Source organism: Salvelinus namaycush, chromosome 23, assembly GCF_016432855.1.
Source record: "Salvelinus namaycush isolate Seneca chromosome 23, SaNama_1.0, whole genome shotgun sequence".
NCBI classification, from domain to species: Eukaryota; Metazoa; Chordata; class Actinopteri; order Salmoniformes; family Salmonidae; genus Salvelinus; species Salvelinus namaycush.
This window is the reverse complement of record NC_052329.1, coordinates 2,488,776-2,504,738: the sequence shown is the minus strand read 5'-3', so window position 1 is coordinate 2,504,738 and position 15,963 is coordinate 2,488,776. Positions and strand designations below refer to the sequence as shown.

General features: G+C 45.7%; 1 protein-coding gene across 1 annotated transcript in view; it reads left to right on the top strand.

Moving 5' to 3' along the window:
• LOC120018024 (rho GTPase-activating protein 42-like) overlaps positions 1-15,963 on the top strand; it is a 97,468-nt gene that overhangs the window by 80,096 nt on the left and 1,409 nt on the right. The window contains exon 4 of the mRNA XM_038960978.1: positions 15,804-15,963. This exon is cut by the window's right edge and continues 1,409 nt beyond it. Coding sequence (XP_038816906.1) covers positions 15,804-15,884 — 81 coding nt within the window. The 3' untranslated portion in view covers positions 15,885-15,963. The remainder of the gene's footprint in view (positions 1-15,803) is intronic.

The window sequence follows — 15,963 nt, the reverse complement described above, 5'->3', positions numbered from 1 at the left end:
ATGTTCTACTCTTGTCTGTTACTATCCCCAATGTTCCACTCTGGTCTGTTACTATCCCCAATGTTCCCCTCTGGTCTGTTACTATCCCCAATGTTCTACTCTGGCCTGTTACTATCCCCAATGTTCTACTCTGGTCTGTTACTATCCCCAATGTTCCACTCTGGTCTGTTACTATCCCCAATGTTCCACTCTGGTCTGTTACTATCCCCAATGTTCTACTCTGGTCTGTTACTATCCCCAATGTTCCACTCTGGCCTGTTTACTATCCCCAATGTTCCACTCTGGTCTGTTTACTATCCCCAATGTTCTACTCTGGTCTGTACTATCCCCAATGTTCCACTCTGGTCTGTTACTATCCCCAATGTTCCACTCTGGTCTGTTACTATCCCCAATGTTCCACTCTGGTCTGTTACTATCCCCAATGTTCCACTCTGGTCTGTTACTATCCCCAATGTTCCACTCTGGTCTGTTACTATCCCCAATGTTCTACTCTGGTCTGTTACTATCCCCAATGTTCCACTCTGGTCTGTTACTATCCCCAATGTTCCACTCTGGTCTGTTACTATCCCCAATGTTCCACTCTGGTCTGTTACTATCCCCGATGTTCTACTCTGGTCTGTTACTATCCCCAATGTTCCACTCTGGTCTGTTACTATCCCCAATGTTCCACTCTGGTCTGTTACTATCCCCAATGTTCCACTCTGGCCTGTTACTATCCCCAATGTTCCCCTCTGGTCTGTTACTATCCCCAATGTTCCACTCTGGTCTGTTACTATCCCCAATGTTCCACTCTGGCCTGTTACTATCCCCAATGTTCCACTCTGGTCTGTTACTATCCCCAATGTTCTACTCTGGTCTGTTACTATCCCCAATGTTCCCCTCTGGTCTGTTACTATCCCCAATGTTCCACTCTGGTCTGTTACTATCCCCAATGTTCCACTCTGGCCTGTTACTATCCCCAATGTTCCACTCTGGTCTGTTACTATCCCCAATGTTCTACTCTGGCCTGTTACTATCCCCAATGTTCCACTCTGGTCTGTTACTATCCCCAATGTTCCACTCTGGCCTGTTACTATCCCCAATGTTCCACTCTGGTCTGTTACTATCCCCAATGTTCCCCTCTGGTCTGTTACTATCCTCAATGTTCCACTCTGGCCTGTTACTATCCCCAATGTTCCCCTCTGGTCTGTTACTATCCCCAATGTTCCACTCTGGTCTGTTACTATCCCCAATGTTCTACTCTGGCCTGTTACTATCCCCAATGTTCCACTCTGGTCTGTTACTATCCCCAATGTTCCACTCTGGTCTGTTACTATCCCCAATGTTCTACTCTGGTCTGTTACTATCCCCAATGTTCTACTCTGGTCTGTTACTATCCCCAATGTTCTACTCTGGTCTGTTACTATCCCCAATGTTCCACTCTGGTCTGTTACTATCCCCAATGTTCTACTCTGGTCTGTTACTATCCCCAATGTTCCACTCTGGTCTGTTACTATCCCCAATGTTCTACTCTGGTCTGTTACTATCCCCAATGTTCTACTCTGGTCTGTTACTATCCCCAATGTTCCCCTCTGGTCTGTTACTATTGCCAATGTTCCACTCTGGTCTGTTACTATCCCCAATGTTCCACTCTGGTCTGTTACTATCGCCAATGTTCCCCTCTGGTCTGTTACTATCCCCAATGTTCCACTCTGGTCTGTTACTATCCCCAATGTTCCACTCTGGTCTGTTACTATCCCCAATGTTCCACTCTGGTCTGTTACTATCCCCAATGTTCCCCTCTGGTCTGTTACTATCCCCAATGTTCCACTCTGGTCTGTTACTATCCCCAATGTTCCACTCTGGTCTGTTACTATCCCCAATGTTCCCCTCTGGTCTGTTACTATCCCCAATGTTCCACTCTGGTCTGTTACTATCCCCAATGTTCCACTCTGGTCTGTTACTATCCCCAATGTTCCACTCTGGTCTGTTACTATCCCCAATGTTCCCCTCTGGTCTGTTACTATCCCCAATGTTCCACTCTGGCCTGTTACTATCCCCAATGTTCCCCTCTGGTCTGTTACTATCCCCAATGTTCTACTCTGGTCTGTTACTATCCCCAATGTTCCACTCTGGTCTGTTACTATCGCCAATGTTCCACTCTGGTCTGTTACTATCCCCAATGTTCCCCTCTGGTCTGTTACTATCCCCAATGTTCCACTCTGGCCTGTTACTATCCCCAATGTTCCCCTCTGGTCTGTTACTATCCCCAATGTTCCACTCTGGTCTGTTACTATCCCCAATGTTCCACTCTGGTCTGTTACTATCCACAATGTTCCACTCTGGTCTGTTACTATCCACAATGTTCCACTCTGGTCTGTTACTATCCCCAATGTTCCACTCTGGTCTGTTACTATCCCCAATGTTCCCCTCTGGTCTGTTACTATCCCCAATGTTCCACTCTGGTCTGTTACTATCGCCAATAGTTTTTCTTCCTGTATTTCAGTACTTTGTGATTTGCTCCATCATTCCATGGTTCTGATGAAAGTGTTATTTATTACATGTTGTTAGGTGGGTGAGTTTAGAGAGTTCCAGACAGAACAGCTCCAGGTGCTACTGTAACGACGGTCATCCCAGACACACTCTGACTTTAACTGGAAATCTGTTCACTAAAGTGAAAGCTGTTCTCACAGCTGCATTCGTCCCACTGGAGCCATTAAGCACTGAAACTCACCGATGTAACCGTCAGTCTTTCACTGCCTCTTTTTAAAGGTCACCGTGTAGAAATGGGGAATTGTATTATACCCAGTGTTACTGTATGATGAGGGCAGTATTGATGCTCATCCATTCTCACTTTAACTGGTGGCTGTCAACCATGAGTCTTAACACCCCGGGCCGTCGGACAGTCTAAGCTAGATCAATCAAATGTATTTATAAAGCCCTTCTTACATCAGCTGATGTCACAAAGTGCTGTACAGAAACCCAGCTTAAAACCCCAAACAGCAAGCAATGCAGGTGTAGAAGCACGATGTCCTCAATCTCACACAAATTATAAAGGAACCTGCCAGGTACAACCCCAAATCCGTAAACATGGGCACCCTCATAGATATCATCCTGACCAATTTGCCCTCTAAATACACCTCTGCTGTCTTCGACCAGGATCTCAGCGATCACTGCCTCATTGCCTGCGTGCTTAATGGGTCCGCGGTCAAACAACCAGCCCTCATCACTGTCAAACGCACCCTAAAACACTTCTGCGAGCAGGCCTTTCTAATCGACCTGGCCCGGGTATCCTGGAAGGAGATTGACCTCTTCCCGTCAGTAGAGGATGCCTGGTTGCTATTTAAAAGTGTTTTCTGTTTTCTTAAATTGCTGAGGGTTTAATTTTGTTGAGACAGAGTTTTGTTGAGGGTTTAATCATGTTGAGACAGAGTGTTGTTGAGGGTTTAATCCTGATGAGACAGAGTGTTGTTGAGGGTTTAATCCTGATGAGACAGAGTGTTGTTGAGGGTTTAATCCTGATGAGACAGAATGTTGTTGAGGGTTTAATCCTGATGAGACAGAGTGTTGTTGAGGGTTTAATCCTGATGAGACAGAGTGTTGTTGAGGGTTTAATCCTGATGAGACAGAGTGTTGTTGAGGGTTTAATCCTGATGAGTCAGAATGTTGCTGAGGGTTGCTGAGGGTTTAATCCTGATGAGACAGAGTGTTGCTGAGGGTTTAATCCTGTTGAGACAGAGTGTTGCTGAGGGTTTAATCCTGATGAGACAGAGTGTTGTTGAGGGTTTAATCCTGATGAGACAGAGTGTTGTTGAGGGTTTAATCCTGATGAGACAGAGTGTTGTTGAGGGTTTAATCCTGATGAGACAGAGTGTTGTTGAGGGTTTAATCCTGATGAGACAGAGTGTTGCTGAGGGTTTAATCCTGATGAGACAGAGTGTTGTTGAGGGTTTAATCCTGATGAGACAGAGTGTTGTTGAGGGTTTAATCCTGATGAGACAGAGTGTTGTTGAGGGTTTAATCCTGTTGAGACAGAATGTTGCTGAGGGTTTAATCCTGATGAGACAGAGTGTTGTTGAGGGTTTAATCCTGATGAGACAGAGTGTTGTTGAGGGTTTAATCATGATGAGACAGAGTGTTGTTGAGGGTTTAATCCTGTTGAGACAGAGTGTTACCTGAGGGTTTAATCCTGTTGAGACAGAGTGTTGTTGAGGGTTTAATCCTGATGAGACAGAGTGTTGTTGAGGGTTTAATCCTGTTGAGACAGAATGTTGCTGAGGGTTTAATCCTGATGAGACAGAGTGTTGTTGAGAGTTTAATCCTGATGAGACAGAGTGTTGTTGAGGGTTTAATCCTGATGAGACAGAGTGTTGCTGAGGGTTTAATCCTGTTGAGTCAGAGTGTTGTTGAGGGTTTAATCCTGATGAGACAGAGTGTTGTTGAGGGTTTAATCCTGTTGAGACAGAATGTTGCTGAGGGTTTAATCCTGATGAGACAGAGTGTTGTTGAGGGTTTAATCCTGATGAGACAGAGTGTTGTTGAGGGTTTAACCTTTCTCGAGTATCAATCCCGGATCCGGGAGCACCCCCCACCCCCCACACACTGATTAGCATAGCTAGCATAGCTTCACAAGTAGATAGTAGCATCTAAATATCATTAAATCACAAGTCCAAGACACCAGATGAAAGATACAGATCTTGTGAATAAAGCCACCATTTCAGATTTTTAAAATGTTTTACAGGGAAGACAAAATATGTAAATCTATTAGCTAAACACGTTAGCAAAATACACCACTATTCTAACTCCATCAGTTTCTTACTCCTTCAGGTGCTATCACCAATTCGGCTCAACTAAGATATTGATAGCCAATAACCTATAAAAAAAACCATCAGATGACAGTCTGATAACATATTCATGGTATAGGATAGTTTTTGTTAGAAAAAAGTGCATATTTCAGGTAGAAATCACAGTTTACAATTGCACCGACCATCACAAATCGACTAGAATTACTAGATAGAGCAACGTGTATGACCAATTTACTCATCATAAAACATTTCATAAAAATAGACAAAGCATAGCAATGGAAAGACCCAGTTCTTGTGATTTCAGACCATATTTCAGATTTTCTAAGCGTTTTTCAGCGAAAACACAATAAATCGATAAGTTAGCATACTACATGTGCAAACGTTACCAGAGCATCGATTCCAGCCAAAGAGCGCTATAACGTCAACATCGCCAAAAGATATTAATTTTTTCACTAACCTTCTCAGAATTCTTCCGATGACACTCCTGTAACATCATTTTACAACATACATATACAGTTTGTTCGAAAAGGTGCATATTTAGCCATACAAAACCGTGGTTACACAATAAAAATACTAGGAAATCAAGCCTCAATATGTCTGACGTCATCTATCAGAGTGATCTAGTTTAATTGAAAGCTAATCATATACTTGACTAAAAAATACAGGGTTGACAGGAATCGAAAGACAAATTAGTTCTTAATGCAACCGCTGATTTACATTTGTAAAATTATCCTTACTTTTCAATACAGGGTTCGCCAAGTGAAGCTACACCAAACAAAATGGCGAAATATGCGTTTAAAATATTTCGACAGAACAACAATTTATCATATTAAATATTGCTTACTATGAGCTGTTCTTCCATCATATTCTTGGGCAATGTATCCTTTCTATGTTATAAACGTCTTTTGGTCGATAGATGTCCTCTGTCCTTCGAAATATCCACTAACGATCGAACGGGACCCCAAAACGTGTCCAAAGTTTCAGAGTGCACAACAAAGAAATTCCTCAAAATCGCACTAAACGGATATAATTTCCTATAAAACGGTTTAAATTAACTACCTTATGATGTTTCTAAGTCCTATATCGAATTAAATTACAGACGGATACATTTCAAGTTGATAACCGAGCCTGTGAAAATGGCGTCCGGAGGTCCCTTCCTGCGTAAGGGCGAGCGTCGAAAGGGGGGCTACTCTCACTCCTTGGTCTTTTATAACCTCTGAGAGCTACGGAGAAGGCCCATTCCACTTCTCATTGGTTACTGACATCCAGGGGAAGGCGGGTGCAGTTCGTGTCGTTCCATAGGATAGACAGAGACCTTAAAAACTGATCTGAAACCAGAGCTTCGCTCTCAGACCTTTCACTGTCTGTCATGGATTTCGCTGTAGAAAGAGTTCTGGGTCACCCACAGACATCATTCCAACTTTGTATGAAACTAGAAAGTGTTTTCTTTCCAATAGAATTAATAATATGCATATTGTACGAGCAAGAATTGAGTACTAGGCAGTTTAATTTGGAGACGACAAAATGCTAATTCGGAACAGCACCCCCTGTAGTCGCAAGAAGTTTTAATCCTGATGAGACAGAGTGTTGTTGAGGGTTTAATCCTGATGAGACAGAATGTTGCTGAGGGTTTAATCCTGATGAGACAGAGTGTTGTTGAGGGTTTAATCCTGATGAGACAGAGTGTTGTTGAGGGTTTAATCCTGATGAGACAGAATGTTGCTGAGGGTTTAATCCTGATGAGACAGAGTGTTGTTGAGGGTTTAATCCTGTTGAGACAGAGTGTTGCTGAGGGTTTAATCCTGATGAGACAGAGTGTTGTTGAGGGTTTAATCCTGTTGAGACAGAATGTTGCTGAGGGTTTAATCCTGATGAGACAGAGTGTTGTTGAGGGTTTAATCCTGATGAGACAGAGTGTTGTTGAGGGTTTAATCCTGATGAGACAGAGTGTTGTTGAGGGTTGCTGAGGCCAGCCAGTATTGACACGTCATTTAGAAAGGCATCTAGATAGAGGGCTTCTGATAAGAGTTTTGCCCTTTCAAGAAACATGTTAGTTACCTTCTAGAATGAGAGCTGGTATTACAGCTGTAGTAATGAACAGACTCCTGTCTAGAATGAGAGCTGGTATTACAGCTGGTATTACAGCTGTAGTAATGAACAGACTCCTGTCTAGAATGAGAGCTGGTATTACAGCTGGTATTACAGCTGTAGTAATGAACAGACTCCTGTCTAGAATGAGAGCTGGTATTACAGCTGGTATTACAGCTGTAGTAATGAACAGACTCCTGTCTAGAATGAGAGCTGGTATTACAGCTGGTATTACAGCTGTAGTAATGAACAGACTCCTGTCTAGAATGAGAGCTGGTATTACAGCTGTAGTAATGAACAGACTCCTGTCTAGAATGAGAGCTGGTATTACAGCTGTAGTAATGAACAGACTCCTGTCTAGAATGAGAGCTGGTATTACAGCTGGTATTACAGCTGTAGTAATGAACAGACTCCTGTCTAGAATGAGAGCTGGTATTACAGCTGGTATTACAGCTGTAGTAATGAACAGACTCCTGTCTAGAATGAGAGCTGGTATTACAGCTGGTATTACAGCTGTAGTAATGAACAGACTCCTGTGTAGAATGAGAGCTGGTTTTACAGCTGTAGTAATGAACAGACTCCTGTCTAGAATGAGAGCTGGTATTACAGCTGGTATTACAGCTGTAGTAATGAACAGACTCTTGTCTAGAATGAGAGCTGGTATTACAGCTGGTATTACAGCTGTAGTAATGAACAGACTCCTGTCTAGAATGAGAGCTGGTATTACAGCTGGTATTACAGCTGTAGTAATGAACAGACTCCTGTCTAGAATGAGAGCTGGTATTACAGCTGGTATTACAGCTGTAGTAATGAACAGGCTCCTGTCTAGAATGAGAGCTGGTATTACAGCTGGTATTACAGCTGTAGTAATGAACAGACTCCTGTCTAGAATGAGAGCTGATATTACAGCTGGTATTACAGCTGTAGTAATGAACAGACTCCTGTCTAGAATGAGAGCTGGTTTTACAGCTGGTATTACAGCTGTAGTAATGAACAGACTCCTGTCTAGAATGAGAGCTGGTATTACAGCTGTAGTAATGAACAGACTCCTGTCTAGAATGAGAGCTGATATTACAGCTGGTATTACAGCTGTAGTAATGAACAGACTCCTGTCTAGAATGAGAGCTGGTATTACCGCTGTAGTAATGAACAGACTCCTGTCTAGAATGAGAGCTGATATTACAGCTGGTATTACAGCTGTAGTAATGAACAGACTCCTGTCTAGAATGAGAGCTGGTATTACAGCTGTAGTAATGAACAGACTCCTGTCTAGAATGAGAGCTGGTATTACAGCTGGTATTACAGCTGTAGTAATGAACAGACTCCTGTCTAGAATGAGAGCTGGTATTACAGCTGTAGTAATGAACAGACTCCTGTCTAGAATGAGAGCTGGTATTACAGCTGGTATTACAGCTGTAGTAATGAACAGACTCCTGTTTAGAATGAGATCTGCTATTACAGCTGGTATTACAGCTGTAGTAATGAACAGACTCCTGTCTAGAATGAGAGCTGGTATTACAGCTGGTATTACAGCTGTAGTAATGAACAGACTTCTGTCTAGAATGAGAGCCGGTTATTACAGCTGGTATTACAGCTGTAGTAATGAACAGACTCCTGTCTAGAATGAGAGCTGGTATTACAGCTGGTATTACAGCTGTAGTAATGAAGACACTCCTGTCTAGAATGAGAGCTGGTATTGCAGCTGTAGTAATGAACAGACTCCTGTCTAGAATGAGAGCTGGTATTACAGCTGGTATTACAGCTGTAGTAATGAACAGACTCCTGTCTAGAATGAGAGCTGGTATTACAGCTGTAGTAATGAACAGGCTCCTGTCTAGAATGAGAGCTGGTATTACAGCTGGTATTACAGCTCTAGTAATGAACAGACTGGTGTCTAGAATGAGAGCTGGTTTTACAGCTGTAGTAATGAACAGACTCCTGTCTAGAATGAGAGCTGGTATTACAGCTGGTATTACAGCTGTAGTAATGAACAGACTCCTGTCTAGAATGAGAGCTGGTATTACAGCTGGTATTACAGCTGTAGTAATGAACAGACTCCTGTCTAGAATGAGAGCTGGTATTACAGCTGGTATTACAGCTGTAGTAATGAACAGGCTCCTGTCTAGAATGAGAGCTGGTATTACAGCTGGTATTACAGCTGTAGTAATGAACAGACTCCTGTCTAGAATGAGAGCTGGTATTACAGCTGGTATTACAGCTGTAGTAATGAACAGACTCCTGTCTAGAATGAGAGCTGGTATTACAGCTGTAGTAATGAACAGGCTCCTGTCTAGAATGAGAGCTGGTATTACAGCTGGTATTACAGCTGTAGTAATGAACAGACTGGTGTCTAGAATGAGAGCTGGTTTTACAGCTGTAGTAATGAACAGACTCCTGTCTAGAATGAGAGCTGGTATTACAGCTGTAGTAATGAACAGACTCCTGTCTAGAATGAGAGCTGGTATTACAGCTGGTATTACAGCTGTAGTAATGAACAGACTCCTGTCTAGAATGAGAGCTGGTATTACAGCTGGTATTACAGCTGTAGTAATGAACAGACTGGTGTCTAGAATTAGAGTTTATCACGGAAGCAGCAGAATAACACAAATCAAACCCAGTGCCATGTCACCCCTCCCAGTGTGTGTGTGTGTGTGTGTGTGTGTGTGTGTGTGTGTGTGTGTGTGTGTGTGTGTGTGTGTGTGTGTGTGTGTGTGTGTGTGTGTGTGTGTGTGTGTGTGTGTGTGTGTGTGTGTGTGTGTGTGTGTGTGTGTGTCATGTCACCGGATGTTACCGGCCTGATGAAAGGCATATAGTTTCGACAGGAAAGGCCTTGAAACCTTAATGGTGCACCTCTGAAACTCTTCCCCAACCCCAGTAACCCCAGTAACCCCAGTGCCCCAGTGCCTGGCCAGGTTGGGGTTGGAACACAATCTGTAATCTATATGTCTCTTATCTTCCTCTGGCTTGAAATGAGACTGGGAGGCTGTATCTGAAATGAGACTGGGAGGCTGTGTCTGAAATGAGACTGGGAGGCTGTGTCTGAAATGAGACTGGGAGGCTGTATCTGAAATGAGACTGGGAGACTGTATCTGAAATGAGACTGGGAGGCTGTATCTGAAATGAGACTGGGAGGCTGTATCTGAAATGAGACTGGGAGGCTGTGTCTGAAATGAGACTGGGAGGCTGTATCTGAAATGAGACTGGGAGGCTGTGTCTGAAATGAGACTGGGAGGCTGTATCTGAAACGAGACTGGGAGGCTGTGTCTGAAATGAGACTGGGAGGCTGTATCTGAAATGAGACTGGGAGGCTGTGTCTGAAATGAGACTGGGAGGCTGTATCTGAAATGAGACTGGGAGGCTGTGTCTGAAATGAGACTGGGAGGCTGTATCTGAAATGAGACTGGGAGGCTGTGTCTGAAATGAGACTGGGAGGCTGTATCTGAAATGAGACTGGGAGGCTGTGTCTGAAATGAGACTGGGAGGCTGTATCTGAAATGAGACTGGGAGGCTGTGTCTGAAATGAGACTGGGAGGCTGTATCTGAAATGAGACTGGGAGACTGTATCTGAAATGAGACAGGGAGGCTGTGTCTGAAATGAGACTGGGAGGCTGTATCTGAAATGAGACTGGGAGGCTGTGTCTGATATGAGACTGGGAGGCTGTGTCTGAAATGAGACTGGGAGGCTGTGTCTGATATGAGACTGGGAGGCTGTGTCTGAAATGAGACTGGGAGGCTGTATCTGAAATGAGACTGGGAGGCTGTGTCTGAAATGAGACTGGGAGGCTGTATCTGAAATGAGACTGGGAGGCTGTGTCTGAAATGAGACTGGGAGGCTGTATCTGAAATGAGACTGGGAGGCTGTGTCTGAAATGAGACTGGGAGGCTGTATCTGAAATGAGACTGGGAGACTGTATCTGAAATGAGACAGGGAGGCTGTGTCTGAAATGAGACTGGGAGGCTGTATCTGAAATGAGACTGGGAGGCTGTGTCTGATATGAGACTGGGAGGCTGTGTCTGAAATGAGACTGGGAGGCTGTGTCTGATATGAGACTGGGAGGCTGTATCTGAAATGAGACTGGGAGGCTGTATCTGAAATGAGACTGGGAGGCTGTGTCTGATATGAGACTGGGAGGCTGTATCTGAAATGAGACTGGGAGGCTGTGTCTGAAATGAGACTGGGAGGCTGTATCTGAAATGAGACTGGGAGGCTGTGTCTGAAATGAGACTGGGAGGCTGTGTCTGATATGAGACTGGGAGGCTGTATCTGAAATGAGACTGGGAGGCTGTATCTGAAATGAGACTGGGAGGCTGTATTTGAAATGAGACTGGGAGGCTGTGTCTGAAATGAGACTGGGAGGCTGTGTCTGATATGAGACTGGGAGGCTGTGTCTGAAATGAGACTGGGAGGCTGTGTCTGATATGAGACTGGGAGGCTGTGTCTGATATGAGACTGGGAGGCTGTGTCTGAAATGAGACTGGGAGGCTGTGTCTGAAATGAGACTGGGAGGCTGTGTCTGATATGAGACTGGGAGGCTGTGTCTGATATGAGACTGGGAGGCTGTGTCTGAAATGAGACTGGGAGGCTGTGTCTGAAATGAGACTGGGAGGCTGTGTCTGAAATGAGACTGGGAGGCTGTGTCTGAAATGAGACTGGGAGGCTGTGTCTGAAATGAGACTGGGAGGCTGTATCTGAAATGAGACTGGGAGGCTGTGTCTGAAATGAGACTGGGAGGCTGTGTCTGAAATGAGACTGGGAGGCTGTGTCTGAAATGAGACTGGGAGGCTGTATCTGAAATGAGACTGGGAGGCTGTATCTGAAATGAGACTGGGAGACTGTGTCTGATATGAGACAGGGAGGCTGTATCTGAAATGAGACTGGGAGGCTGTGTCTGAAATGAGACTGGGAGGCTGTGTCTGATATGAGACTGGGAGGCTGTGTCTGAAATGAGACTGGGAGGCCATATCTGAAATGAGACTGGGAGGCTGTATCTGAAATGAGACTGGGAGGCTGTATCTGAAATGAGACAGGGAGGCTGTATCTGAAATGAGACTGGGAGACTGTATCTGAAATGAGACTGGGAGGCTGTATCTGAAATGAGACTGGGAGGCTGTGTCTGAAATGAGACTGGGAGGCTGTATCTGAAATGAGACTGGGAGGCTGTATCTGAAATGAGACTGGGAGGCTGTGTCTGAAATGAGACTGGGAGGCTGTATCTGAAATGAGACTGGGAGGCTGTATCTGAAATGAGACAGGGAGGCTGTATCTGAAATGAGACTGGGAGACTGTATCTGAAATGAGACTGGGAGGCTGTATCTGAAATGAGACTGGGAGGCTGTGTCTGAAATGAGACAGGGAGGCTGTATCTGAAATGAGACTGGGAGACTGTATCTGAAATGAGACTGGGAGGCTGTATCTGAAATGAGACTGGGAGGCTGTATCTGAAATGAGACAGGGAGGCTGTATCTGAAATGAGACTGGGAGACTGTATCTGAAATGAGACTGGGAGGCTGTATCTGAAATGAGACTGGGAGGCTGTATCTGAAATGAGACTGGGAGGCTGTATCTGAAATGAGACTGGGAGGCTGTATCTGAAATGAGACTGGGAGGCTGTATCTGAAATAAGACAGGGAGGCTGTATCTGAAATGAGACTGGGAGACTGTATCTGAAATGAGACTGGGAGGCTGTATCTGAAATGAGACTGGGAGGCTGTGTCTGAAATGAGACAGGGAGGCTGTATCTGAAATGAGACTGGGAGACTGTATCTGAAATGAGACTGGGAGGCTGTATCTGAAATGAGACTGGGAGGCTGTATCTGAAATGAGACAGGGAGGCTGTATCTGAAATGAGACTGGGAGACTGTATCTGAAATGAGACTGGGAGGCTGTATCTGAAATGAGACTGGGAGGCTGTATCTGAAATGAGACAGGGAGGCTGTATCTGAAATGAGACAGGGAGGCTGTATCTGAAATGAGACTGGGAGGCTGTGTCTGAAATGAGACAGGGAGGCTGTATCTGAAATGAGACTGGGAGGCTGTTACTGAAATGAGACAGGGAGGCTGTATCTGAAATGAGACTGGGAGGCTGTATCTGAAATGAGACTGGGAGGCTGTATCTGAAATGAGACTGGGAGGCTGTATCTGAAATGAGACTGGGAGACTGTATCTGAAATGAGACTGGGAGGCTGTATCTGAAATGAGACTGGGAGGCTGTATCTGAAATGAGACAGGGAGGCTGTATCTGAAATGAGACAGGGAGGCTGTATCTGAAATGAGACTGGGAGGCTGTGTCTGAAATGAGACAGGGAGGCTGTATCTGAAATGAGACTGGGAGGCTGTATCTGAAATGAGACTGGGAGACTGTATCTGAAATGAGACTGGGAGGCTGTATCTGAAATGAGACTGGGAGGCTGTATCTGAAATGAGACTGGGAGGCTGTATCTGAAATGAGACTGGGAGGCTGTATCTGAAATGAGACAGGGAGGCTGTATCTGAAATGAGACTGGGAGACTGTATCTGAAATGATACTGGGAGGCAGTATCTGAAATGAGACTGGGAGGCTGTATCTGAAATGAGACAGGGAGGCTGTGTCTGAAATGAGACACAACCGGCCGTGATCAGGAGTTCCATAGGGCGGCACACAATTTGCCCAACATCGTCCGGGTTATGTGAGGGTTTGGCCCAGCGTCGTCCGGGTTAGGGGAGGGTTTGGCCCAGCGTCGTCCGGGTTAGGGGAGGGTTTGGCCCAGCGTCGTCCGGGTTAGGGGAGGGTTTGGCCCAGCGTCGTCCGGGTTAGGGGAGGGTTTGGCCCAGCGTCGTCCGGGTTAGGGGAGGGTTTGGCCCAGCGTCGTCCGGGTTAGGGGAGGGTTTGGCCCAGCGTCGTCCGGGTTAGGGGAGGGTTTGGCCCAGCGTCGTCCGGGTTAGGGGAGGGTTTGGCCCAGCGTCGTCCGGGTTAGGGGAGGGTTTGGCCCAGCGTCGTCCGGGTTAGGGGAGGGTTTGGCCCAGCGTCGTCCGGGTTAGGGGAGGGTTTGGCCCAACATCGTCCGGGTTAAGGGAGGGTTTGGCCCAGCGTCGTCCGGGTTAGGGGAGGGTTTGGCCCAGCGTCGTCCGGGTTAGGGGAGGGTTTGGCCCAACATCGTCCGGGTTAAGGGAGGGTTTGGCCCAGCGTCGTCCGGGTTAGGGGAGGGTTTGGCCCAACATCGTCCGGGTTAAGGGAGGGTTAGGCCGTCATTGTAAAATAATAAAAACATTCTAAACTGACTTGACTAGTTAAATAAAGGTTAAATAAAAATTCTAAATTGTAATATTATTTTCCTGCTGTAGCAAACTGTAGGGAATAGGGACATGAGGCTGTGGCTGATAGCAGCTTTTAAAGTGGCTATGAAGCACCTTGCCAGCCAGCCAGACTAATCTGTGTTTGGTTGACGCTAGTGTCTGATATATGTGTATGTCACTGCCGCTGTAAAGCTCTACCTCTTGCCACTCTGTGCTATATTTCAAACAGGTCTGACAATAGCTAGGATTTTACAGCCCATATCAAAATTGATTGGAACCATTTTTCCCCATTTTTCAAAATATTTCTACTACTGCTTCTCACTACAGTGGCAATGCATACTGTAGAAGTGATTTCATTTTTATTTGTGGTATTTTACCCCATTTTTCTCCCCAATTTCCATCTTGTCTCATCGCTGCAACTCCCCAACGGGCTCGGGAGGCGAAGGTTGAGTCATGCATCCTCTGAAACCACTTAACACCCACCGGCTTATCGTGGAAGCCAGCCGCACCAATGTGTCCGAGGAAACACTGTTCAACTGACAACTGCAGTCAGCCTGCAGGCGCCCGGCCCGCCACAAGGAGTAGCTAGAGCGCGATGAGCCAAGTTAAGGCCCCCCGGCCAAACCCTCCCCTAACCCGGACGACGCTGGGCCAAACCCTCCCCTAACCCGGACGACGCTGGGCCAAACCCTCCCCTAACCTGGACGACGGTGGGCCAAACCCCCCCCTAACCCGGACGACGCTGGGCCAAACCCTCCCCTAACCCGGACGACCCTGGGCCAAACCCTCACATAACCCGGACGACGCTGGGCCAAACCCTCCCCTAACCAGGACGACGCTGGGCCAAACCCTCCCCTAACCCGGACGACGCTGGGCCAAACCCTCACCTAACCCGGACGACGCTGGGCCAAACCCTCCCCTAACCCGGACGACGCTGGGCCAAACCCTCCCCTAACCAGGACGACGCTGGGCCAAACCCTCCCCTAACCCGTACGACGCTGGGCCAAACCCTCACATAACCCGGACGACGCTGGGCCAAACCCTCCCCTAACCCAGACGACGCTGGGCCAAACCCTCCCCTAACCCGGACGACGCTGCCATGTATCTGTGTATTTTACTGTAATTTAATACTGTTGAAGCCCTGATTAAACGCCATGTATCTGTGTATTTTACTGTAATTTAATACTGTTGAAGCCCTGATTAAACGCCATGTATCTGTGTATTTTACTGTAATTTGATACTGTTGAAGCCGTGATTGAATGCCGTGTATCTGTGTATTTTACTGTAATTTGATACTGTTGAAGCTGTGATTGAACACCATGTATTTTACTGTAATTTGATACTGTTGAACCCGTGATTGAACGCCGTGTATCTGTGTATTTTACTGTAATTTGATACTGTTGAAGCTGTGATTGAACGCCATGTATTTTACTGTAATTTGATACTGTTGAACCCGTGATTGAACGCCATGTATCTGTGTATTTTACTGTAATTTGATACTGTTGAAGCTGTGATTGAACGCCATGTATCTGTGTATTTTACTGTAATTTGATACTGTTGAACCCGTGATTGAACGCCATGTATCTGTGTATTTTACTGTAATTTGATACTGTTGAACCCGTGATTGAACGCCATGTATCTGTGTATTTGCGTTGCAGATCCAGAATGCGGATGATGTGCTAATTGCACCTTTAGAGAAGTTCAGGAAGGAACAGATCGGAGCTGCCAAGGTAAGATAAAAACCAGCATTATATCTCAACAACATGTTTACTGATATTACAGAGTGGTTTATTAAGATATTTATCAGGCATTTTAATG